Source organism: Mustela nivalis (genome assembly GCF_964662115.1).
Source record: "Mustela nivalis genome assembly, chromosome: 13".
Taxonomy (NCBI): Eukaryota; Metazoa; Chordata; class Mammalia; order Carnivora; family Mustelidae; genus Mustela; species Mustela nivalis.
In genome coordinates, this window is record NC_139032.1 from 63,613,627 (window position 1) to 63,640,956 (window position 27,330).

At 39.8% G+C, this 27,330-nt stretch overlaps 2 protein-coding genes across 2 annotated transcripts in view; both read left to right on the plus strand.

The window, feature by feature from the left end:
• TMEFF1 (transmembrane protein with EGF like and two follistatin like domains 1) overlaps positions 1-15,107 on the plus strand; it is an 87,135-nt gene extending 72,028 nt beyond the window's left edge. Inside the window, exons 8-10 of the mRNA XM_082696790.1 lie at positions 1,275-1,398; positions 10,396-10,554; positions 13,983-15,107. Of these exons, the coding sequence (XP_082552916.1) occupies positions 1,275-1,398; positions 10,396-10,554; positions 13,983-14,067 (368 nt within the window). The 3' untranslated portion in view covers positions 14,068-15,107. The remainder of the gene's footprint in view (positions 1-1,274; positions 1,399-10,395; positions 10,555-13,982) is intronic.
• On the plus strand, positions 14,336-25,789 carry CAVIN4 (caveolae associated protein 4). The gene is made up of 3 exons (XM_082696792.1): positions 14,336-14,422; positions 15,570-16,025; positions 23,422-25,789. Exons 2-3 carry the CDS (start codon positions 15,618-15,620, stop codon positions 24,097-24,099), a joined length of 1,086 nt encoding a protein of 361 aa, XP_082552918.1. The 5' UTR covers positions 14,336-14,422; positions 15,570-15,617; the 3' UTR covers positions 24,100-25,789.
• Positions 25,790-27,330: the final 1,541 nt, after the last annotated feature.

The window sequence follows — 27,330 nt, forward strand, 5'->3', positions numbered from 1 at the left end:
GGGGGGAAAGAGAGGGATAAGAGAGAATGAATGCATGAAATTAATTTTGAGGACTGGGTCCTCATGCTTCCGTCTTTCCTGCTTCTTTTATCTTTCTTTCCTGATTTTCTTCCCCTTTCTTTTCTTTTCTTTTTTTATTTTAAAGAGGGAAGAGGAGGTGGGAGGGAGGGGCCGAGGGAAAGGGAGAAAGAGAATCCCAAGCAGTCTCCACCCCCAGCCCAGAGCCCTACATGGGGCTCACTGTCAGGACCCTGAGATCATGACCTGAGCCAAAACTGAGTCAGATGCTCAACCAAACTGATCCACCAGGCACCCTCTCTTCCCATTTCTGACATTGAAATTACTTATCAGACTCCCATTTTCTTCATTCAACTCAGTTCAGTTCCAATCAGTATACCTAAGTCTGAACAGATGTGTATCAGCAAGGTTATAATGGTTCTCTTTGGGTTTCAGGTGATTTAAAATTCTATTTGTTCTCTGTGTCATTTGACTTTTTAATGCAATAACATATACAAAGAAAAACCAGTTTTAAAAAGCAGCAAATATATTTTCATTTGAAAGAAAAAAATCAATATGCTTAATAGTTTTCATTCCAAAAATAAACCTTTCACCCTAAAATTTCAGAGTCCCATAACTTCCTTTCTGCCATTCCATTCTTTTTTACTTCAATTTCATAGTCCCCAGGTGAATTAGAGTTAAATCTCCAAAGGCCAGTGCTGTAATATACCATCTCTTGGTTATAGAGATGAACTTTCTTGTAGAGGTAGCATTTATTTCTTTAGCCAAGATGTTTATGTTTTGGGGGGGCAGATTTTTTGTAAACAATAGTAGCTCAGGGTGGTCATATCCTGCAACTATTTTTTTTTTTAAAGATTTTTTATTTATTTATTTGACAGAGATCACAAGTAGGCAGAGAGGCAGGCAGAGAGAGAGAGAGAGAGAGAGGAGGAAGCAGGCTCCCTGCTGAGCAGAGAGCCTGATGTGGGACTCGATCCCAGGACCCTGAGATCATGACCTGAGCTGAAGGCAGAGGCCTTAACCCACTGAGCCACCCAGGCGCCCCCCTGCAACTATTTTTAAATACTTTGACTCTAAACAGACTGCTGTGTTTATGTCAGAATGAGATCTCAGTTCTTACTCAGACCCCAATCTGGGCTTCTGGTAATTTCTTGTCCAAATTACCTTGCTAATTTATTTATTGTCAGAACTTTGAAAAGTCCCTATTTTTCAGTTTGCTTTTCACTGTTTATTGACCTGGTTTATGTTCTTTTAAGATGCTAGTGATCAAAGAGAAGATGTGTATATTGGAAACCACATGCCCTGCCCTGAAAACCTCAATGGTTACTGCATCCATGGGAAATGTGAATTCATCTATTCGACTCAGAAGGCTTCTTGTAGGTAGGTGAACACCTCCAGGTCAGAGGTGAGGAATTTTTTCCTTCATTCACTGCTCTGTAGAAAGCAATGAATTATGGATTAAATATTATCGAAGAGTAATAATTATTTGCACTTGAGTCAAAAAATAAATTAGTGGCATCATTTGGAAAGCACTGATAAGTATAGTATGCAAAATCAAAACCAGATGTCATATTAGGGTTTTAAGATTGTGGACTTAACATTTTTAATACATTTTTTTCATATAAAAATATGCCATATTCCAGCACTATTTTGGTTCAGGCAATCTGTCACAAGGTGATTTAGGGACTAAAGAATGTGTTAAGAACAGAGAACATGGAACTCAAATAAAACATAACACTAAAATAGATTTCTAAAAATAAGGGAATGGGGATGTGGAACCAGGTGTGAGGAGAGAAGTGGAAATGGGAAAGGTGTAAATCGTCAACTGTCTGATGCCAGAGAGGTTCTGCAACTTGTTCAAGGTCAGCAGCAGCAAAACTAGATCTCAGATTTCCTGACTCTCAGCCTAATGATCATAATGCTTTTTGCTGTTCTGTGTCTGTTTGCTGGTAGCCGTTCTTGCTGTTGCTGCGAGCTGATCCTCTACCTCCTGTCGGTCTCCTTAGCCGGCTAATGTTTCCCCAGACGAGGGGAGATTGCTGTCATTCTGCTCACTCCTGCCTCCTGCAGTTGGGCCAGAATCCTTTTTTCTCTTTCTTAGTCGAAACATCAAAACATGAAAAAATACTATTCTTTTGTTCTGTCAACCTAGAAGCCAGTGGATCTTTCTCTCCAGAAAGTGAAAGAAAGCTGTTTGTTCTTTTTTTTTTTTTTTTTTTTTTTTTTAAAGATTTTATTTATTTATTTGACAGGGAGAAATCACAAGTAGACGGAGAGGCAGGCAGAGAGAGAGAGAGAGGGAAGCAGGCTCCCTGCTGAGCAGAGAGCCCGATGTGGGACTCGATCCCAGGACCCTGAGATCATGACCTGAGCCGAAGGCAGCAGCTTAACCCACTGAGCCACTCAGGCGCCCCGAAAGAAAGCTGTTTGAAATCAGGTCTCCTGGTCCCTCTACCCTTAGCTCTCTTCTCCTGGCTTTTTCATCTTCCTCCTCTCCTCCTGCTTAAAAAATAAAACAAAAATACTACACACTGTTAATGATTAAACAATTCTTTTTTTTTTTTTTTAAAGATTTTATTTATTTATTTGACAGAGAGAGATCACAAGTAGGCAGAGAGGCAGGCAGTGAGAGAGGAGGAAGCAGGCTCCCTGCTGAGCAGAGAGCCCGATGTGGGACTCGATCCCAGGAACCTGAGATCATGACCCGAGCTGAAGGCAGCGGCTTAACCCACTGAGCCACCCAGGCGCCCTGATTAAACAATTCTTTATTAAGCTTTTGACTTTTTCTTGATCAAAAGTGCCGCTTGACTTCAGTGGAGCTATCGCTCTGCTCCCACATCCCCTTTCTTGAATGTTAAAGAAACACAGCTGTACAGAGGGGAGCAGGCCAATTTTAAAACAAAAATCATTTGGGGGAGTCCTCATATCCGTCCCACGTGCATGCATATCTTGATAGAAGTTCAGATCATGATGTTCTCTTAGGATAGGGCATCTTTCAGGATACCTAAAAGTGAAGGATGAGAGAGGTCGATGTCCTGTTAGTGAAGTGATACCAGGTCACTTTGCAGCATTTATTTTTCCAGTAATTGACAGTGAGACGATTGAATTGTATAAGCTGTTAAAGGCTTTGGGAGCAGGTCCACCAGATGGGCCAGTTCTTGTCTTGCCCTTCAGAAGTTACTTAAATGTTTAAGCCTCATTTTCTCATTTCTAAAATTGTAATAATAATACCTACCTCCTAAAATTGTTGCTAAATTTAAATTGTTGCTAAAAATAAGTGAGATAATATATGCAAAGTGCTTAGCACAATATCTGTGGTCTTCCGTATACATTTAATAAATAGTAGTTAATGTTAGGAGGTTGTAAGTGTTGTTTGGTTAGGGATTCTATTTTGCTAACCCTGTCTTCCCAGTGTCTAGGGTGGGGCCTGGCCCATTAGCTACTTAGTAACTCTTTTTTGAATGCCATGGAATGATGATCAGTTTTTCCTTATTCTCCAGACTAGAGATTTTTTTTTTTTTTTTAAAGATTTTCTTTTTATTTATTTGACAGACAGAGGTCACAAGTAGGCAGAGAGGCAGGCAGAGAGAGAGGAAGGGAAGCACACTCCCTGCTGATCAGAGAGCCAGATGTGGGGCTCGATCCCAGGACTCTGGGATCATGACCTGGGCCGAAGGCAGAGGCTTTCACCCACTGAGCCACCCAGGTGCCCCTAGAGATGTTTTTTAAATGCCAGAGAATCTCTTTTCTGCACTCTTGTACCTCCTAAAAAGCAAGTAGATCTTTTTCTTTGTCTCAGCATTTACAAAGTCTGCAAGAATCAGGCCATAACATCACGTGTGCTTCGACTAGTAGGTGGATGTGTTTGGGTAGCAGGAAGCAGGCAGGGATGAACAGCCGTTAGCCACAGTCCTATTGTTAGGTTAGAATTTTCTAGCATTATCCCACCATTCATTTGTTTGTTTAATTATTACTTACTTTGTAGCCAATTCTTCCTGGCCCTTGGATCTCAAATTCAGGTATGACAGGGACCCAGGGATCTTGGCTTCCAAAAAACCCACCATTTGGTAGAAGAGACTAATAATAAAGCAGTTAAAATATAATATGAAAAATTCTGCCATACATAGATAGATATACACGAGATGATTTGGGACTTCGGACAAGGAATTTCAGCCCGAGAAGAGCGAGCAACATGGTGAGAAGAGGGGGGAGGTCTTACACAGGAACATTTGTGCCACCCCAGGAGCTTGCCCTTTATTTGAAAGGTTGTAAGAAGGCACTTAAGGATTTTGGTTAAGGAAGTTGTGATCAGATCTGAAAGCTATTCTGGTGGTTTTGTGGAAAATGGATCAGGAGACTGAATGTCAGTAAGGAGTGAGAACCTGAACTAAGGAAAGGAGTTAGAGTTTCACTGAGTTTGGCAGATGAATTGCAGAGAGAAGATACGGTGATTCAACCCCTAGGTTTTGGTGACCGGTTGGGTTTGTGGGGGAGCTGATGGAGGGTCGTGGGAAGGAGGAGTCAGGAGTGTCCTCTGGGTTTTTGGCTGAGGCAGAATTGAGTGGAGAAAGGGAATGGGAAGAGGGAAGAGCTTTAGGGGGAAATGATGTTCAGTGTAGTATGCTTGGTCTCGAATGCCTGTGGGGGATCCACTTACAGGTGTCTAGTAGGCTGCGGGATATATATTGGTTTGAGAATTCAAGTGACAGATGCGGGTTAGAGGCATACGTGCGGGATTCTACTCTAGCATATACCTCGCAGCTCCTACCCAGCCTAGCTTCCATGCCTCTAGGCCTCCAGTTTATTCATCATGGCACCTGTGTCCCTCGCCCCTTGCATGTCTTCATCCCCTCCTTATTCATCTTAAACTCCGTGGCTGGTCATGGTAGTTCCTCTCTTGCTTTATCATACTCACTTGACAAAACTCTAATCCTGATTCGTGCCTTCCTGCCTGCTGTATACACATACAGCTGAACTGCCTACATGGCAGGTGTTGAAAAGCATACCACCTGGTTAAGGCGTCTCCCTGACATTTATACTCAAAGCAGGGCCTATAGGCTGCCAAGTTGGCCTTCTGACCTACAGTCCATTCATTCTCCTTCTGTCCTAGATGACAGCTTTCTACAGTCACCCTTCTCTTCAGATTGTCAGTACCCCCCTCATCCTTAGCTGACCATCTTGTTTCTGAGTTCACTGAGAACACTGAAGCAATATGAAGAGAACTCAGACTTTTTACTCTCACTTCCCAGAAATACTCCCCTCTTTTCTGTGTTCCATATATTTTTATTTATATAATATGTAATTTATATGTAATATGTAATTTATATGTACTTATATTTATATACTTTTTATATGTATAATTATAAATTTATTTATATTTTCATTTCTTATGTCTTGGGGAAAAAAACCCTCACTGTCCTACCAGCGACCATCCCATTTCTTTTTTTGTAGAACTTAAAAGAGTTGCCTACACTCTGTCTCCACCTCCTTAATTTCCGTCTCTCTTGAATCCACCCGAGTAAGCTTTTCAACAACCAGTAGCATTTGATATGGTTGATTGCTCCCTCCTGTGTGATATGCATTCATCACTTGGCTTTAGGAATTGCATTCTCTCTCTGTTTTCTGCTGTCTCGCTGGCCATTCTTTTGCATCTTCTTGGCTTGTTCCCGTTTGCTCCCTGACCTCTCTCAGTGTTGGAATGTACCGAGGTCTAGTTCTGGTCCTCCTCGTTAGTGATGCCATCCAGCCTTAAAGCTTTGCATGACATAGGCTGATGATTCCTACTTTACGTAAGTCCCAGACCTCTCTCCTCAACTTGAGACTCATAGATTCATAGACTCATAGACTCTCCCTCCTTGATGTTTTTGCATGGATGTCTTGACTCATCAATTTCAGCAGGACCTAAGATGATCTCCTGATCTGCCTTCCCTCCCCTAAACCTGCTCTACCTGCAACCTTCTTCATCTCTGTTAATGTCAACTCCCCCTTTTCCTTTGCTTAAATAAAACACCTCTGATACATCTTTGACTTCTCTCTCTCTCATATACTCTATACCCCGTCAGTTGAGAAATTCTATTATCTCTATTTAGAATATATCCAGAATTTGAGTTCTTCTCACGATTGCCACTGCTATTCCTAGTCTGGGTCACCATTTTTTTCTCCCGGGCATTACTGCAACAGCCTCCCGGATTGTATCCTACAGCTCATTCTCAACACAGCAGCTGGATGGAGACTTTTCAAATGAAAGTCAGTTCATGTCATATCTCTGCTGAAAACTTCCTAATGGCTCTTTCTTGTCACCAAGTGCAGAAGCTCTATACGTCTTGGCCCCTTCACCTCTCCATCTTGGTCCCCTTCTTCCCTTCAGCTTGCTGCTCCATGCCAACCACACTTGCTATTATTTTTCTTTTCTTTCTTTTTTTTTTTTAATATTTTATTTATTTATTTGAGGAAGAGAGCGAGCATGAACAGGGTGGGATTTGGGGGAGGGAGGTGCAAGGGCAGGCAGAGGACAAGGGAGAAGCAGACTCTCCACTGAGCAGGGAGCCCAACGTGGGGCTCGATCCTAGGACCCTGGGATCATGACCTGAGCCAAAGGCAGATGCTTCAAGTGTGGGGGCACCCCCACACTTGCTATTCCTGGACACGCCATGTCTTGTGCTTCCTCCTTAGGGTCTTTGCACAGACTCTTCCTTTATCTGCTGTGTTCTGTGTTCTTCCTGTTGTCCACATGGCAGGCTCCCTCAACTCTTTCATGTCTTCGCTCACATTTCACCTTCTTAACGAAGACTACCCTGTCCATCTTGTTTAAAATTGCAACCTTCCCTTCTTGGCCTATAACTGGCATTCATCATTTCCCTTTACTAACTCTCCTGTCTCTCTTTGTGTAGTCCCATCAACCTCTAAGAATACCATTTAATTTACTTATCAGTGTTTATGGACCCTCCCTCCCCCAATTAGAGGTTAACCAGATCAGGAGTCTTCATTCGTTTTACTCACTGATGTATCCCAAATACCCACTACAGTACTTGGCATGTGTCAGAAGCTCAGTAAATGGGTGAGTGGATGAATCAGCCCATGAGGCATGGTAGTGAGTGAGATGACTAGGGACAGTGTGTGGCATGAAAGAGTAGAGGCTGTAGAGGACCAAATGCCTGGATCTGTCTTTAATCAGTAAGGGAAGAAGTAGTAATAACCTAGAAGTCATTACTTCAGGTATTTGGAGAGTATAACCCAAAAGTCAGTTGCAGAAAATAATATCCGAAGAGGATTGCCTGAATAATATATGGCTTATACATTCTTTCTGATATTCTGATTTTAATCTTTGGATTAAGCTAATCTGTCAGAGAACTTCATATCCAGGACACTGTTACAGCTCCCCATGGAGCTGTTTTTATTTTATTGAGCTTTGACTTTTTACCATTAGCCTACCACAAAAGGCATTATTTTAAAAATCCTGTAAGATTTCATTACATTTTTGAATTTATTACAGCTATATTATTGAGGTTGATGTTCTCTGTATCAGAAAGTTCCCTCTTTAAATCAGGACCAATGAGACAAAGTCCCCTTGAATCTACTAATGATAGTCACTGTGGTTGTTTTGAACAACTGGTTTGATTTTATTTTGTGGAGATTGTGCTTTATGTTAATGATTTTTCCACTTTCTTGTTTTCATTTTCTTTTTCATTCTTTTTTAAAGATTTTATTTATTTATATGAGAGAGAGTGTGTGTGTGTGTGTGTGTGTGTGTGTGTGTGTGTGTGTATGTGAGCAGGGGGAGAGACAGAGGGAGAGGAAGAAGCAGATTTCCTTCTGAGTAGGGAAGCCTACACGATCCTCGATCCTAGGACTTCAGGGTCAGGACGTGAACAGAAGGCAGATGCCTAACTGACAGAGCCACCCAGGTGCCCCTTTTCTTCTTCTTCTTCTTCTTTTTTTTTTTTTTAAACCAGTGGTTTTTAGTATTTAGTATTTTTTTCAGTTTTGCAGTCACCACAGTCAGTTTTAGAACATTTCATCACCTCCAGAAGAAACTCTTGTGTCCTGTAACTATTACTCCCAAATCTCCCTGTTCCCCTCAGTTTTAGACAATCACTAATCTATTTTGTCTCTATCGATCTGCCTGTACGTGGTCTTCTGTGTCTTCTTTCACCTAACATCATGTTTTCAAGGTTTATCCATGTTGTAGTGTGTCCGTGCTTTATTCCTTAAGACCATGTTTTATGATCTGCTTACCAATTGGTGAATATTTGGGTTGTTTCCACTTTTTGGCTATTAATGAACAATGTTGCCCTGTATCATTGTTTGCAAGTTTTTGTGTGGACTTGTGTTGCTTTCAGTTGGGGAAGTGTCTCGGAACGGAATTGTTGGGCCAAATGGTAACTCTGGGTTTAACTTTTGAGGACTGCCAGACTGTTCTCAAAAGTGCATTGGCCATTTTTCATTCCCTACACTATCTTTGCCAACAGATATTATCTGACTTTTTGATTTTAGCCATTCTGGTGGGTATTGAGTGGTATCTTATTGTGGTTTTGATTTGCGTTTCCATGATGACTTACGATGTTGCTATCTTTTCATGGGCTTATTTGCCATTTGTATATCTTGTTTGGAAAAAAAATGTCTATTCAGATCATTGTAATGATTTGCCCATTTTGTAATTTTTTCTTCTTTTTATTAATGAGTTTGTAATAGTTACTAATTTAATGTATTAGATAAATAATTTGCAAAAATGTTCTCCTGGTTATCTTTTCAGTTTCTTAATAGTGTCCTTAAACACAAAAGATTTTAATTTTGATTTAGTCCAGTTAAACTGTTTTGTTGCTTGTGCTTTTGGTATCCTATCTAAGAAATCACTGCCTAATCCAGGTCATGAGGATTTATTTCTTTTTTCCCTAAGAGTTTTATAGTTATAGCTCTTATATTTAGGTCTATGATCCATTTTGAATTATTTTTTAGTGTATGTTGTGAAGAAAAGGCCCAGCTTCATTCTTTCACATGTGGATGTCCAGTTGTCCCAGCTTTTCTTGACGAGATTATTTTTTCTCCTTGAGTGGTCTTCACACCCTTGTTAAAAGTCAGTTGACCGGTGGCGCCTGGGTGGCTCAGTCGTTAAGCATCTGCCTTTGGCTCAGGTCATGATCCCAGGGTCCTGGGATCCAGCCCCGCATCAGGCTCCCTGCTCAGTGGGGAGCCTGCTTCTCTGCTTCTCCCTCGCCCTCTGCTGCTCTGCCTGCTTATACTCTCTCACTTTCTCTGTCAAATAAAAAAATAAAATCTTAAAAAAAAAATCAGTTGACCATAGATGTATGGATGGGTATATTTCTGGGATCTCAATTACATTCTGTGGTCTGTAAATCTATCTTACTACTTTTTCTTTCTTTCTTTCTCTCTTTCTTTTTTTTTGTCCGCTAGTAAACTTAGAACTCAATGTGAAACTTTCTGGCAACTGTATATGAACCTCAGGCATGGGGATTAGAGGACTCACATCACCCCTGGCTTCTTATTTTCCTACTCCCAGGTTTCTTTATGTGTGCTCTATTAAAAAAAAATCTTTTTTTTTTTTTTTTTTTAAATGAAGTGTGGTATGTAAATAACTACGCTATCCTTGCATTTCAGAGGTTTTATTAATCAGGTCTGACTGAAGGCTGGCTAATTTATACATTACACTTCTGTCAGCTAAAACATGTGAAATTTCTGTTAAATATCTTAAATGTTTCCTCCTGTCAAATTATTATCATCAGCTGATGTTGTTGCCTTTTTATTTACTTTTACTTGGAACTCAGATAATTTCTAAGATTAGCACCTACTTGGTTCTGTTTCTGTCACTAATAATCTATTTTTCTTTCCCCTTACATCTTAAATGATTATATTTAATGTATATTTAATGCATGCTGAAAGTGTGTTGAATATAATTTGGTGCTATGTTCAGAGAACTGTAAATGTTTATACCTATTTATTCAGCCATCCCATTTCCAAGTACCTAGCCTAAGGAATAACACTAAATATAGAAATATACACACTCAACAAATGTTTTCCATACCTCATTCATGATTGTGAAAAATGGAAGATGACTGACGTGTCTTAGAGTGAGGAATAGAGGTTAGCTATATTATAGCTACTGAATGTACTGTTAAGTACTATTTTTTAAATGAAGATAATAAAGACCATTCAGTGACTTTAAAATTAATGTGCTGTAATGATGGATAAAAGAAGCACTATGTGAAATAGACAGATTGAATAGAGTTTAAAGAAATACGCAAATGGCAGTAGTTTTTCAGGATAAATTTATCATTCTTTTATTTGTTTTTAATTTTAAAACCTAGGATTATTGAAATTTGCAATTCTCATAGGAATCTTTCTCCCCTCCCCCCCTTTCAGATGTGAATCTGGTTACACTGGACAGCACTGTGAAAAGACGGACTTTAGTATTCTCTATGTTGTGCCAAGTAGGCAAAAGCTCACTCATGTTCTTATTGCAGCCATTATTGGAGCTGTACAGATTGCCATTATAGTAGCGATTGTCATGTGCATAACAAGGTAGGTAATGACCTAAGAAATACCAACCTTTAATTAGAAGTGGGTAGCTGTTAAATTAAAGAAGAAGCTTGAAGCACACTCAAAATGATAGGCGCTTTAGGTCCTCCAGTCTATTAGGAAGAAAATCCTAGGGTCAGTTGTCTAAGGTTTCTATGTAGGGCTAACCACTCCTTATCTTGCTTCTTTAGAATATGTGCAAGAACTCATTCTCAGGGTTCCAGGTATAGCTGGGCTGTAGGCAGAAGGAGAATGAGAAGATTCAGTAGCATAGAGGAATTTAGGGATCTTAGAGCTGTACTCAGGGATGACGATGGTAGTAGCAGAAGGACCACGCCAAGATTTTTAAAGCTCTGGGGAACCAGGAGGTGTTTTTTTTATGCCCTAAGAATATACTTTTATCTGTAGTAAATGTAGTAAGAAAGGATGAAGCCAGAGATTAAAGAAAACTGTTTTTCTTATTATGTCTTAACATTACTTCATTTTCTGAAATACAGTCATAAGTCATCTGTAAAATTCTCCATCATAATTAAAACCATTGGCATTTATCATAACAGAACTCCAAATTAAAAGATGTATTTGGATACAGTAGGCATAAAATGGGTGTTTTCCAAACTGAGTGGACATGTGTAAGTCAAAAATGAATTGGGCCCCAGAAAAGTCCAACTAAAGCCCGTTCATATTGTCTTTCTGCTTCCCAGTGTCATGTCTTTTCATCTTGCATGGCTCTTCCTACCTCCTTTACAGTTTGGTTCAGAAGTCATATAAACACTATCTCTGTACTTTTCTGCATTATTTTGGGTGAGGATCAGAGCATATCAAGTACAGATATTGGCAAGCCATAATGAGTTTATGGCTCTTCAGTACCAACAGCCATCTGGAGCTGAAACGATAAATCTAGAAATTATACAAAAAGGTGTTCTCTGAGTAACAGGTACTTTTCTTAAAATTTAGGTGCTGAAGTCAGTGGGCTCTATTCCACAGAACAGATGATCTGCCTTTAGACAAGACTACTGGGTATAAAATGGCAGTAGATTAAAATAGGCACGTAATGATTAAAAAAAAATGACAGCAGAAAGGGCAAATAGAAGAAACCTGTGTAACATCAGGGCTGCCTGTGGCCATTTAATATAGGCTTAGATTAGGTCATTTGCCTGTGGTCATCCAGCTATTAATGGAAGTACCTGGATTTGGATTCATTGCTGCTTGATTTCCAGACCATTTCTTTTTCCACTGAACCATGCAGAGGAGGGTCCATTTTGAGTCACTCTCAGGAAATATATTTGCCAAGTATGACCACTGCATGGGAGCAAGGTTCAGACTTGATTTTTGAACAGAGTTGGGGGGACGACTTATTATGAATCATTTTTTCAGAGCATTGATCTGAGTGTCATCTGCAAAATTTCCCTGGAGGAGGGAAGATGTGAGGCCAGGAGAGCCATATAGGACACTATTTGAGGAAAGCAGGAATGGAGTAATAAATTATATGGAGGGTGAAAGAAAGAAATAAGATATAGATGAGGGAAGCTTTTGAGGCCTGTTGATAGTATCATCTTTAAGAAGATCAAAGGAGGTTCTGAGTCAGCAGGAAACCACTTTGAGCCAACCCCTTCCATTATAGAGAAGTCAGGAAATTGGAGGGCCTGGATGGGGAAAGAACCTTACTCAAGATCACGGAGATAGTTAAGCCCTTTTACCAATCCTAATTCAGCCTTTTATCCTGCTCTTTGCTTCTGTTCTCCATGTGCTATAATCTTATAAATTCTATTTCTAATAAGTTAAAATGACCTGACAGAATGTTTTAAAGTCCGTGCCTTCTAGCTGATATCCCAGTCCCATTTGCTGCCTTCCCAGACACTTTCAACATCACAGTGTTTTTGCAACCTTGTTACACTGTCTTCACTGCCCACTGTCTCCGCGACTGAAGGGTCATCTCACTGAATTTATCATGTATCTTTCCTTGAGGCCTGTCTTCTTATTGTGGTATTTCCCCCCCTCAAATGTTTTGCTTCATGAATTTAAAATATTATAATTATGTACTTGGACTTAGCTCCACTGAATTTTTAAGGAGTTCCTCTCCCACACAGTCCATTATGGGACAGCTGTTCACTTACCCTGTGGTGGCTGTTACATGAGAGGAATCTCCCTTTAAAAGGATATTCCCACTGACTCACTTATGAAGACTGCATGAGTAAAACTTTCTTCTTTTACGCTTGGAATCTTCTTTCATATTTTTAGACTCTTAGAATGATAAAATAGCAGGGACCTCAAACATTCTCCTAGCCAAATCCCTTTATTTCATAGATGACAAAACCATGGCCCCAGGGAGTTGGATGTCTTCCAACATCATGGTGAGTTGGTGACAGTTAAAAGACGTTTGCTTGGCCTCTCCACCATGGAATGGAGAGGATTCCATCACTGTCTCCCTCAAAGTGTTTTTAGGAGGATTAGTGAGATAAAATTTATGAAATATAGTATATGAAATGGAAGTGTTACCATCAAGACTTTTAAGTTAAGGCAAAGCAGTGCTCTTTGAAACTGAATTAAAAACGTGGAACTTCTGGAGTACTCCTTGTCACATGACTTTCTTGCCATTAGATTATAAATTCCTAGCTGGCAGAGAGATATGGGAGGTTGGTCCCAACTTTTAATATTTCACATATAGGAAAAGGGTGTTGCACAGCTAGTTTTTAGCAGAGTCCAAGCTTCACATTACCGGGGTTCATCCCAGTGCGTTCGTTCCACATTGTGTGCCACAGCACTTGGTGCAGTGTACAAGCTTCCATGTTTGCATTCCAGTGGGCAGGCCCAAGAGCAGGTGCCACACAGTGAGGCTTAGACCACCATGGAGAAGCAGGTATGGTAAACTGAGATGAGCGTCAAGGACTGTCCTTGTCCCCAGTATAACAGTTCTTTATCGGGTTCTGTGGTTTGCCCAAGCAGGCTGTGGAACAACTTCTTTTGAGTCATTGTCTAAAATCACTAAGCATTTCCTGTTTGTGCATGCACACTTTTCCCTAATTACTCCTTCATCCAGGCTGTTCTTGTCACTTTGGGGGTATCCCAGTGCTCTACAGAAGTCCATAGGCCAGGATCCTTTCTTTTGTTTAAGGTTTATGTGTTATCAGTCACCGTGGCTAGGGAGTTGCCAGGTCAGAAGAAGGGTGGGGATTGCTCTCAGGGACACATACGCAGCAGTGGAGACCCAGGAGTGAGCTTTGCTTGTGCTCGCACCTGTGTCCTCTACCTAACCCTCTCCCCTCCCAGCTGTGTAGAGAAGACAGCAGGCTGACAGGTTGGTTCTCAGCCTGTCTTGCATCAAACAGCATACTTTTTTCCCAGTATGGCTTTGTGTGTGAAACGTGTATTACTTTGGAAACATTTGAAATCCCTTAAACAAAATGATCTTTTTTTTTTTTTTAACTCAACAGAAAATGCCCTAAAAACAACAGAGGACGGCGACAGAAGCAAAACCTAGGTCATTTTACTTCAGATACGTCATCCAGAATGGTTTAAACTGATGACTTTTATATGTACACTAACCATGTGATGTACATTTATTATGTCTTTTTTTAAAGAATGGAAATATTTATTTCAGAGGCCTTATTTTTGGACATTTTTAGTGTAGTACTGTTGGCTTGTATTTAGAATATTCAGCTACAACAGTTTTGGACTGTTTAGTAGTCTTTGTTTTATGTTTTTAAATACAGAAATTGAGTTCACAAATTTATACCACATGATAATTCTAAGACTTGTTCTTTACCCATGGAATGTAATATTTTTGCAAAGATGGACCACTTCACAAATGGTTATAAAGTCATACCCACTTATTTCACAATGACCACAACAAATGACCAAGCATGAACTAAAGGTAAAGATGTTTACAGATTACTTTTCTTACAAAAAAAAAGACAAAGAATCTAGAAGACACTGTGTTTAAATAGACATTTAAATGTTTTTGAGATTTAGTAACTGATTTTTTAGACACTGCCTATCGCATGAACTGTAAAGTTGTGTGTGTTAGATGTAAAATATTTATAAGCGGTATGGATTGGAATTTGATTATTCCTCTCTTTGAAAAAAAATAATTCTGATAATTTGGAAAAGTATCTGGTAGCAACGATGGAACGAATCACTGGAAAGTAGATTTAGATACTGTGAAAAGTGTCTGTTTAACAAACAGATTGGAATAAAGCCTCCTCTATCAGTTAAACTACTTTAAAACACGTTCATTTTTAAGAAAATATTTGTTTTAACATGAATAAACAAATTGTATCTGTGTTTGTGAATAAAATGCAAAAATGATTGTTAATGATTGGTGCTCTTAAGGTGAGCTTAAAAATTATCTAAGACTTCTATCCAAATTTGTCCTGTAGTAATAGCTATATTAATAGATTGTTGGTGTTTAAAGATTTGAAGTGTGAGTAGAATGTATTCAGCTGTTTAACGTGTAGTTTAGGTATATGCATGTAGAATTTAAGAATATGTTCAAAATTAAATATTAATTTTAATATTTTGTTTGGAAAAGCATGTTATAATATAATGTTTTCACTATATGGCCTCTGTTTTGGTGTGTTTATTTACGACATTCTTGTTACTGATAAATCAGTACATTTAGTATGTGAAGTAAGTAGAAAAAGAGTTCAGTTCAAAATTCCCCTTTGCTTTTACAAATACTGTTTGAAATTATCTAAAGGCAGAAGCTTCCCCCAACATGCAGCATTTGTTTTTTTGGTCATTTGGCTTTTAGGCTTAATATTAGTAACATGGCAGCTTTGGGAACTTTTTTTTTTTTTTTTTAATGCTTTCCTCTTGTCTGCACACAGACTTATTTGAGTCCATTAGTCAGTCACCAAGCATGTTTGGAACAGTACCCAGTGCTCTGCAAGGGTTCATGTTGCAGAACAGTCATGTGTGGGTATTTGTAGTTATAAATACTTGACCAGTCTCCAGGGGTGGGGTTTCCAACCCTTTAAACAACCCTGTTGCCTGTTATCGAGCTAACTTTTTACTCTTAGTGCCAGAACTGATTGTGGTGGGACATCTTTCACTGAGAAATAACTAAAATGGAACATAATGGGTCGTCTTCAAATGCCGATAAAATCCACCAGAATCGCCTCTCGAGTGTCACAGAAGATGAAGACCAAGACGCTGCTCTCACCATTGTGACCGTGCTGGACAAAGTAGCCACCATCGTGGACAGTGTGCAGGCAAGCCAGAAGAGACTAGAGGAGAGACACAGAGAGATGGAAAATGCCATAAAGTCCGTCCAGATTGACCTGCTGAAGCTGTCACAGTCCCACAGCAATACAGGCTATGTCATTAACAAGTTGTTTGAGAAAACTCGAAAAGTCAGTGCTCACATTAAAGACGTGAAGGCCCGGGTGGAGAGGCAACAAGTTCACGTGAAAAAAGTTGAATCCAAGCAAGAGGAAATAATGAAGAAAAATAAATTCCGTGTGGTAATATTCCAGGTAAGCTTGGCACCTGCGTTTGGCTTGATTACTGCAAAATGTTAACATCCTTGAATTGCCAACCAGTCATATGAGAAGTTTCCAGCACCCCATCTCTAACTGTTGTCTGTATTCATGGAGTGGAGCTCTGTCTCAGGGAGAATCCCAGGATAAAGCCATGTCTGTGTTGACTAATGTGCTATGCTATCAGTACTTGGAGTTTCTCAACCATTTTGTGTAACAGGAACTGTGGATCATAGCTGAGGCTATTTCTTGCCTTTGAAACTTAATATTGGGAAGGCTCTTTGAGCATATTAGCCGTATCAGCACGATGCCCTTTTGGAGATTGAGAATGTTGGTTTTAGAAGAGATCTAAGAGGACTCGGGTTTAAAACACCTCTTTGTTGTATAAAAAAAGAAACTGAGGACCTGTAGTCCCACAATGTGGTTTTCCCCTTTATTACAGAGAGCCTGAAAATCCCTAAACAGTAAAATGTAAACTTTTCGGAATATTATTTTTCTTTTGGAATTTTTACATGTGATAATATGTAGATTACAATGATAATAAGAAAAACTCAACAAATAATCAGGCCATTGTTTTTATGGTTGTTACAGTTTTACAGATATTGGAGTCATATAAGAAATAGCTTCTCTTTGATTACAAAGTCTTTTGATTCCACTTTTTTGATGTAGTTTAGTGTGACATTGTGCTATGTTAGCATATTATGCTGCATTTGGCATTCATAGGTTTTGAAGTAGGAACACATCCATGGCAAAATGCATAGTATCTGAATATATTTTAAAACTCTTACAAATCAAAAGGAAAAAGTTGAACTCTCCTCCTGTGAAAGAAAAATGGGAAAGTCATTATCAGACTCTTCACAAAAGATAAAAGATCAGAATTCCACTTATGTCTATTTAAGTATTTTCAGGTTTTAAAACATATACTCAGAGTTCTAAGGGTTAAAAAAGCCACGCACTTTCATATTCTGGTGGAAGTAGTAACTGAGTATTAACTAGTACAACATTTCTGGGGGGAAGTTTTGGTATACACACACACAAACACACAGTGTTACCACAGTGTATTTTTAAAACGGATGGATATCCCTGTGCAGAGGAAAAAACCTTCAAAGAGTAAAAACGAAGTAAGAACACAGTTGGATTGTGTAGGCAGATACTTGTAAGACATGAGGGATGTTGGCCACAAATCCCCACAGCATTGTCTACACGTTAGGTCTCCGTCATGCTCTGTTGATGATGAAGTTACATAGGAATGGCAGAGTAGTATTTGGGATCTGTTTGTGGGTTTTTGTTTTTGTTTTTTAATTAACGTGTAATGTATTATTTGCTTCAGGGGTACAGGTCTGTGAATCATCAGTTTTACACAATTTACAACACTCACCATAACACATACCCTCTCTAATGTCCATCACTCAGCCACCCCACTCCTCCTCCCCCACCCCCCAGCAACCCTCAGTTTGTTTCCTGAGATTAAGAGTCTCTTATGGTTTGTCTCCCTCTCTGATTTCATCTTGTTTCATTTTTCCCTCCCTTCCCCTATACGGAATCGGTTTTTAAGAACCTGTTTTATTTAAGAAAAAGAAGCCAGTGCCGTTGTTAGTATATGTAGTTAGTATATGTAATGGGGATCTAGATTTGATATTAGAGAATGTAGGATCCATTCTTCAGTTCACCTCCCAAGGGCATTAGCAGGAATGGGTTATGTTGTACCCTTCACTTGCAAGGGGCATGCCAGGAAACATTCTTGGTATCTAGCATTTCTCCTGAGAACATTTGTGCAAAGAGCAGACCAGGTACCAATCAAGATCTACAGAGGCTTGAGGAAAGAAGTTTCTGAAAAGTTCAAATTGATTCTTGTCTATTGACACAATTTTTATGTTTTTTTTTTTAATAGTCAAGATTATTTTCTATATTCACCTCTTTATTCCCTGAAACTTGCTATTTTTCTCTTTGAGTTTCTATAATTAGTTGAACAAGTAGATAGTATGGAGAAGCTACCGAGAGGCGCTAATTTAAGTTAGATCTCGTCCCTTGTAAGATACAGTGCTATGAAGGTTCTATGAAATTAGGTTGCTCAGAGGAAGCCGGAGTTTGTCAGTAAGCAGCCGCTTTTATAGAGCTTGTAGAGAAAAGACAAAGGCAAATAACAATGGATTTGATGATTCATTAGCTGTTAGAACTCTATACAGTATGCACATGGTTGTACTTAGTTAAAATTAGTTCTTATACTTCATTCTCATAGATGATATGTATAAGTGGTTATACTGAGATCACCTGTCCTACTAAAATTAACTTGAAGCTGGAGTAATTCAGCTGTCGTATACTTCCATTTCCATTTGGGTTTTTCCCCAAAAGGTTTTCCCTGGATACATCTTTTGGGGACAGTCTTTATGGGCCTTTTATCTCCCACAGGAACTTTCGCCTAATCCTGGACATGGGTGTTAAAAAAATTATCTGCTTTTCTTCATACAGTTATGATTTCTCTTTGAACATACTATCACCTTGATGACCTTCCCATGCAGGCCTCAGTCACACCATCTCTTCTAGCAATTTTGCTTACAAACCACATACCTGTGGTTACCAAATGAGATGTTCGGCCATTCCCTAATGATGGGCCCTGGACTTCTATATTCAAAAGTCCCCTAGCTAGGTTACTTTGGTACTCAGTCAAAGCTACTTTACCCTAACCATAGTACTCGCTTTGTTTTACAAAAGTCGTTTTACCTGGACTTTTACATAAAAGATATAAAGGGGTGCGTGGGTGGCTCAGTTGATTCAGTGTCTGCCTTTGGCTCAGGTCATGATTTTGGGGTCCTGGGATCAAGCCCCAGGTCGGGCTCCCTGCTCGGCCGGTAGTCTGCTTCCCGCTTCTCCCTCCCTCCCTCCTTCTTCACTTGTGCTCTCTCTCTGTCAAATAAATAAAATCTTAAAAAGAAGAGATAGAATATTTGGAAATCAACTGTAACTCAACCCCATAATCTTCAATTATTATTACAGTATATTCATCATTAATTCATGGTATCTCTGACTCAGTAGGAATTGCAACAAATAGATCCATGTCACAAGTACTTTCTCTGACTACTTTTGTTTTGTTTTTAAGGGTGACATTATATAATCAGTGCAATTCAAAAGAATGGAATATGATTCCTGAGTTAAGCTATGTTTGATTCCTTCATAGCAAGATTGTGAGGGTTTTCCCCCTACCAAGCAATAATTATTTTTTGGCTCCTTCCTATTCTAATTATATTTTCTCTGGCCATACCAACCCACTTGTTGTTGCTGAAGCTACTCCCTATAGCAGGTGTCAGGAAAGGAGAGGAATAATTTTGCTGCTTCTCACTGATTCATCAGAGAGTTATGAGACGCCCACCTGTCTTTTCTTCTTTTTTAAGCTGCTAGACTCTCCAATCCTGTAGCCAAAGAATTTAATTTTAAGCAAGTATCCAAAGCAGTAAGGTTCCAAGGACCTTCTTGACTGTCAGGCTGATGGGTTTTGGAATAAGCCTATTTCTTATATATTATTATTATTATTTTGATTGAGTAGATTTAATCTGAATCTCAAATAGGAGCATAGTTTCTTTTTTTTTTTTTTTTTAAGATTTTATTTATTTATTTGACAGAGAGAGATCACAAGTAGGCAGAGAGGCAGGCAGAGAGAGAGAGAGGAGGAAGCAGGCTCCCTGCTGAGCAGAGAGCCTGATGCGGGACTCGATCCCAGGACCCTGAGATCATGACCTGAGCCGAAGACAGCGGCTTAACCCACTGAGCCACCCAGGCGCCCCAGGAGCATAGTTTCTTTTAGAAATTTTAACTCATGGGTTCCCTTAAATCTCATGATCCTTAAAGTTTGCCTGTTTAGTTTTATAAATAATCCCTCAGTATTTGGGTTTCTTTAGCAGCTGTGTTTCTGGGCTGGTTCTCAAGGGTCCCCAGTGTCTGCCATGTTCCCAAATAAAATTCTCATCCTTATCCATTGGCATATCTGACATAGTTGGTCCCTCCCTCTCTTCTTGAAACTTTTTTTCCTTTGTCTTCAGGGGTGCTGCTTTTTTGGATTTTCTCCTGCCTCACCGGCTGATATGTCTCCTTTCTGGTTCTTTCTCATCTCTTCCTTTTTATCTACACGTTGGAAATCCATTTATCTGTCCAAATACCAAAATCCAGAAATTTCTAAAGAAGTTTTCATAATGTACTGGGTAGCAAGACCTAGGATTGACCTGAACTCATTTGGTGGCAAAACTGATCAGAAATAGCACAAGTCTGTTCATACTCTTTATTCCACCTTAGAGTGAATATTCACATTCATATCCCAGAATTGTTTCTTCCGAAGGTCTGACTGGGAATGTAATGTAATATGTTGTTTTCCCCAAATCTGAAATATTCTGGAAATGTACCTTGGCCCCAAGAAGTTTGGGTAGCATTGAGTGTTGACCCATTCACTCAGTCTCTTAGGATTCTCTTTCATCTCGTTTCATGATTGTTAGTTCTTGGCATTAATGATTCCTAGATTTATATCTCTAGTCCAGACCTCTTTCCTGAGTTCCAGGCTTGCAAGCGCAGCTGCCTACCTGACATCTCAGATCCCAACCTTACCCTCCAGTTTCTTCTCCTGCTTTCTTCCCTATGTCAGTTAATGGGAGATCTATCCTTCTGCTGCTCAGGCCATGTACTCGAAAATCGTCCTTGGTGCTGACACTCCACATCCAAATCTAGCAGTAAGTCCTGTTAGCGCCTACCTTCTCAGGAGATCCAGAGTAAGGCTGCTCCCCACGGCCTCTGCCAGCGTCCTCATGCATCTCTCACCTGACTTACCTCATTGGTCTCCAACTGCCCTCCTTACTTCTTATCTCACCTGCTAGGACCTGTTTTCAACAGAGCCATCCTTTCATAGCATGGGTCAAATCATGTCACTATTCTCAAAACTTTTAAGAGGACTTCCTCTCAGGCATGTCAGTTTAGTGAAAAGAATTTTCATGATAAAAATGTGGAAGGGGTGCCTGGGTGGCTCGGTCAGTTCAGCGTCTGCCTTCAGCTCAGGTCATGATCCTAGGGTCCTGGGATCGAGCCCCGCATTGGGCTCCCTGCTCTTCGGGAAGTCTGTTTCTCCTTCTTCCCTTCCCCCTGCTCATGCACGCTCGCTCTCTCTCCTCAAATAAATAAAAATTAAAGGGCTTCCTATCAAACTCAGAATAAGAGCCATGGTCTTTATTATTGGAGACAGAACTCTACATGAGCTGGCCTTCCCACTACCTCTCTTTCCTCCTCTTATTGCCCCTTGATCTCTCTGCTCCCACCATACTACTGCCTTCTTTGCCATTTTGGTTTTCCTCCCAGATGTGTGCATTACCTTCCGGTGTAGGCTAGGATGTCATCTTATCAGTGAGGACTTTGTAATCATCTTACTTACCACTGTATAGTCCCCTTCCCTACTTTATTTTTCACTTTAGCATTTATCACCATCGAACAGATTACATATTAACTTGTTTATATCTCTCTCTACAGGAATATAAGCTCTTTTACTCTGTTTTCTTCCTAGGAGGTTCTCAGTTCCTAGAACATTGACTGGTGCATGGTAGGTGTTTAGAAACTGTTAAACAAAGGTGTATGCCCTATTTGATTGAACAGCCATTTATTGAGTATAACTACTATGTACAGGGCTCTCTGATACTGGGTGTAAAACACAGGACACATTTCTGCTTTCATCAAACCTATTATTTAGTTGAAGGCCTCAGTAGACAAATGAGTGGAGTTCCAGTTCAATTCAAACAGTGATTAAGTTTTGTAAGTAGAGGTGTGTACATGTCATTCTGGTATAAACTGAAAAAAGAATTAGCTTCTTGAGGGGAAGTTGGGGACATTTGAATTGATTCTTGAAGATTTTGTTGACAGAGCTGAAAAGGGATGAAAGGCATTAAAATAAGCAAAAAAAAAAAAAAAAGTAATAAAAGTATACAAAGGCGGGACGCCTGGGTGGCTCAGTTGGTTAAGCAGCTGCCTTCGGCTCAGGTCATGATCCCAGCGTCCTGGGATCAAGTCCCACATCGGGCTCCTTGCTCTGCAGGGAGCCTGCTTCTCCCTCTGACTCTGCCTTCCACTCTGTCTGCCTGTGCTCGTTCTCGCTCGCTCTCTCTGACAAATAAATAAAATCTTTAAAAAAAAAAAAGTATACAAAGGCATGGAGAGATGAAAACACTCTGTTTGAGGAGCAGAAAGTGGTTGTATGTTGCTGGACTGGAAAGTAGGTTTAGCTCAAACCGAAGAGCCTTCTAATCATATTAAAGAACTGAATTCTGTCCTGTGAGTATTGATGAGTTCCCAGAAGTTTTGAAGTAGAGAAAGGATGTGATCAGAGCTATGCTTTAGAAAATTTTCCCAGGAAATACTTAGGTTATGCTTTGGAGGTAGATGTATTATTGTATAAGTTCAGGCTTGAGATGACAGAGACCTGAATTAAGACATTGGTAGAGACAAGGAGGAAAGAGGAGGGGGCAGGGGTTATTAAGCCGTGTTATTAACGGTGCTTGGTGACCTGTTGGATATGGGATGAGAAGGAGAGGAAATAAATACTTGGGTTGAAATTCCGAGATTTCTATTTGGGTCATACCTAGAGGGGGTGTTGGTGCTGGGAGACCCAGGAAAAGAAGTAGGTATGGAGAAGATGCTGTATAGACCTTAATTTTTGGATGTTAAGCTTTATAGATTTTATTTATTTATTTAAGTAAGCTTCATGTCTGGCATGGAGCCTGTGTGGGGCTTAAACTCAGGACCCTGAGCTCAGATCTTGAGGGGCCCCTGAATGGTTTGGTTGGTTAAGCATCTGCCTTTGGCTCAGGTCATGATCCTGGAGTCCTGGGATTGAGCCCTGAATCTGGCTGCCTGCTCAGCAGTGAGATTGCTTCTTCCTGTCCCTCTGCCCCTACCCCTGCTTGTGCTTTCTAGTTCTCTCTCTCTCTCTCTCTCTCTCTCTTGCTCTCTCAAATAAATAAATAACATATTAAAAAAAAAAAAAAAAGATCTGAGCTGAAATCAAGAGACAGACGCGTACCCGGCCCCAGGGGCCCCTGGTATGTTAATGTTAAGTTTGACGTGTGTCTGTTACATCCAGGTAACATCTCTCTGTCATTTAGAATTGTTTGTCATCTTAGGAGAGGGGAGAGGTGACGATAAAATATTTGTGCGGGTGCTTACCATTGGTTCTGCAGGCAGAGGAGTGGATCAGGTTGCTCCAGCTGAGCTGGGGAGACAAAGCCACAAGAGACAAGGAGAGAGAAACCCTGAGAAAAGCCAACAGTTAAGGAGCAGGCAGAGGGTGCACAGCCCGTGGAGAAGATGGACATGCCGTGGCCAGAAGGTGAAAGAACTGATACCTAACGTGCTTTCTTTTTCTCTCGTCCAGGAGGAGATTCGCTGTCCGACATCCCTGTCTATTGTTAAAGACAGAAGCCTGACTGAGAATCAAGAGACCGAAGAGGATGTCTTTGACCCTCCGATAGATCTGTCTTCAGATGAAGAATATTATGTTGAAGAAAGCAGATCTGCCAGGCTTAGAAAGTCAGGCAAGGAGCGTATTGATAATATAAAAAAGGCATTTTCCAAAGAAAACATGCAGAAGACACGGCAGAATTTTGACAAGAAAGTGAACAGAATTAGAACTAGAATAGTGACCCCGGAGAGAAGAGAAAGGCTAAGGCAGTCGGGGGAAAGGTTAAGGCAGTCGGGAGAGAGGCTGAAACAGTCAGGGGAAAGGTTTAAGAAATCCATTTCTAACGCAGCTCCCTCAAGGGAGGCTTTTAAGATGCGTAGCCTTCGGAAAGCTAAAGACCGAACTGTGGCGGAAGACGTGGAGGAGGTCAGGGAGATGGGTGTGGACATCATTGCCAGAAGCGAGTCTCTGGGCCCCATCAGTGAGCTCTACACTGATGAGCTCAGTGAAACAGACCGCGAGGAGGCCAGGGCGGCGTATCCTCCCAGAGAAGGAGGGGAGATGTCAACCCCTGAGCCTTTGAAAGTTACTTTTAAACCCCAAGTGAAGGTAGAGGACGATGAATCTCTTTTGCTAGATTTAAAGCAGTAATCATAAAGAGGAACTAAACATAAATATACATCTCTTCAATCACAAGGTTCTAGTTTAAATAGTATAGTCATTGACGTTGATGACATAGTATAGTCATTTACATTTGTTCATAGGAAAACATGAATGATACGGCTGGTTTCATTTCTGATGTTTAAAATCTTAAAGATAACACAAGTATTCTATACATTTCCTTATAACTTCCTTGGGAATTCCTTTTTCTTCCCTGGGCTTATACGATTCTATCAACTTTCTCTTTTAAGTCATTCTCATGGCAGCTGTGGATTTTTAAGTTCTTTTCTCTTGCCCAGGAGGAAAGTAGTTTCTTAGTGAGGGCAGTTAGGCGTTTGGTGTCTAAAACATATGAAGGGCAAAGTTGTAGCCATCATTTGCAAGTAAATTCTCAGTTTTGGTCTAGATGGGTGTTGTGGCCAAGCTCAAAAGGGAATAACCCATGTGGGGATTATATCATCCACATGTTCAAATAGATTCATTAGTCAATTAGTAGTCACACCTCTTTTTGATGCTTTTGCATAAAAACTGTGAAGTGCTGGACTCGAGTGTTTTGTTCTGGCATTGTAGTTTTGCTTATACCACGCCATTTAGCAAGTCACCTGGTAATAAACTCATCAGTAAAATGGAGAGGGTTCGTCTCTCCAGTCTCAGAGGACTGTTGTGACGATCAAAGGAAATGTTACACATTTTAGGGGGAACAGGGAGCACCTCCAGAGAAAACAAACCCCACTCGTTCCTTAGGAACAGAATTGAAATAATTATACCTTCTGAAAAATACTTAAGCACCAAGCATTGAGGACCTAAGTTGGACAGAAGCCAAAGTTGGTCTTCAGAAGACTTTTCATAGAATAGGAATGAAATAAATGTTTGGATGACATCTTTTTTGTTGAAGACTAAAATCCAACCTTCGGTAGGGTCTTAAAATGTTTCCTGGAAACTCCTTTTCTAATATTCTTTTGATTTAGAGCTACAGAAGACTAGAGCAATCTTTGAACTGCATGAAGCATAAAATGATGACTGTGTGTCTTCAAGAGGACTTTCTAAAGTCTGTCCTGATGGCAGTGGGTTTCGGAAATGACCTCATGTTTCTGTTTTCCAGAGTGAACCCCTCAGGGCCTGTCTGTCTTAAACAGGGACCATAGGAATTCATCGTAGCTGGTTTGGGAGGAAGCCAGATTCCACTTAACCATTAGCTTTAGATCTAGCCAATCTGGAAGTAGATATTATTGCTAAGGAGAGAAATGGTCCTACTGGTTCTGCACTTCTGGTATGTTTAAATCTTCTGGTTTTATAATGGGGAAGAGATGATGGAATTGTTGAATTTGAAGAGTTTAGACAGGCAGCTTTCAGATCAATTTGGGTTGCTCCTAAAGTAGTTAAAAATGATAACAAATATACACAGATACAGAGTCAGACACACACAAATCAGCTTTCAAGTATTTGACTCGGTTACCCAGATATTTGGGTTTGGGAGTTTGATTCAACATCATTTCCTCTTCACTCTGCATGAATACATAAAATCATGAATTGTGCATCTCAATCATCTTTTTATATTGAACACTAAAGTGTTTACAACATTCTTTGAAAAGAACAATTTAAAAAATGTAGTTTAGAAAGAGCTTGGATGCCTCGTCACGTATTTTCTGAAAGCCATAATAAATTTGAGTTTTAAAAAGTTTGATGTTGGTATCCTATTTGTAAATATTTTTACTAATAATGGATGCAGATAACATGGCATGAATTTGATATAGTAACCCTTCTCATAATAGATAGGTTTCTAAGTTAAGAATATAAGAAGTTTATAAGCCTTTTCTTTTTTCTGGCCCTATTCAGAATAAATATCAATTGGGCTAAAATATAACTGCAAATATAACTCTCAAGGAATTTTTGTAAAATTTTTCCTTACTGACTTATTATACACCAGACTTGACGTTATGGAGTATTTCCATTGAGATACATTTGAATTTTGATGTGGAAAGCATTATAACCTGGTCAGCGTTTTATCCTGGTAGACTTTGTACAATCCCAGAAACACAGTTGAATGTTAGCAGAGTTTCACTGAAACCTTATACTTCTTTCTCTGTACTAGGATTTTCCGCTCCATATTGCTTCTGTCTCTTGACATTTTCCACTCTATTTAGGGCATTTCTCAATTCCACATTCATAATTGTTTCTCTCTTCACCCCGTTTTCTTGATGTAAAGAATGTCTATTCATTGTAGGCTGTACAATCCCACATCGCCATTTCATGCAAAGAACATTCTCGTCAATGTTCCCTAGTTCAGAAGTTCAGACAACACAGATTTTCTGTTTGTTTTTTTGTTTTTTTTTTTTTACTCTTCTGTGTTTTTGAAGTCATACATGTTAGATTCTAAACACTTTATTCAATAAAAACATGAGCGGGATTTAGCTTTTTTCCTTTTATGGGGCAAAATCGTGCAATATCCGGAAGACATCAACGGCAAGGACCGTTGGTGGTGTGGCTTTGTCTCCTACGCATGGCAGGTCTGGGGGCTCTCGTCTGAGAGTGTACGCTGGCCTGGTTCTGGCTCGTTCATTAAAAAACAGGCCAAGAGTGAAACAGCGATGAGAGGAGCATGAAAATCTAGCTTGCTGGGAATGTGTTGCGGTATGTGTGTGTGGTCTCCTTTCAACAAGTTTTCATAAATTTAAAAATACAAACTGAAATACAGTATTTTTTTGACTTCATTCTTTGCCCTTTATCCACATTGAAGTGTTTGGTTTAGAACAAAGCCTGAAGTTTATTGTAACTCTATCAGGTAAAGAGCATGGGTTCTATTACATAAAATATTTCACAGAAGCATTGTTAGTTCTACAATTCCATTCCAGGCCCAAATTACTGAGCCTCCCACCCCCACCCCGCTCCGCCCCGAGACATGTTTTCTATAGCTTCTTTTATTGAACCCTACTAAAAAAATGACAGTTTACATTCCCAAGATAAATTGTTCTGGCATATTGGAGTCAAGACTATGAGAAATAATGACTATGGTCTCATCTTCAATTCTGTTTGAATATTGGGCACCCTGTTGGGTCTGTAGTAAATGAAAAATGAAGAAGTCTTAGGGCTGAATTTTGTGTATTATTCTGGTGACCCACTACTTCTGAGTTACGTGATGTGTGAGGATTTATAACTGTCCTTACCAGATCCGAATTCTTTTTTTTTTTTTTAAAGATTTTATTTATTTATTTGACAGAGAGA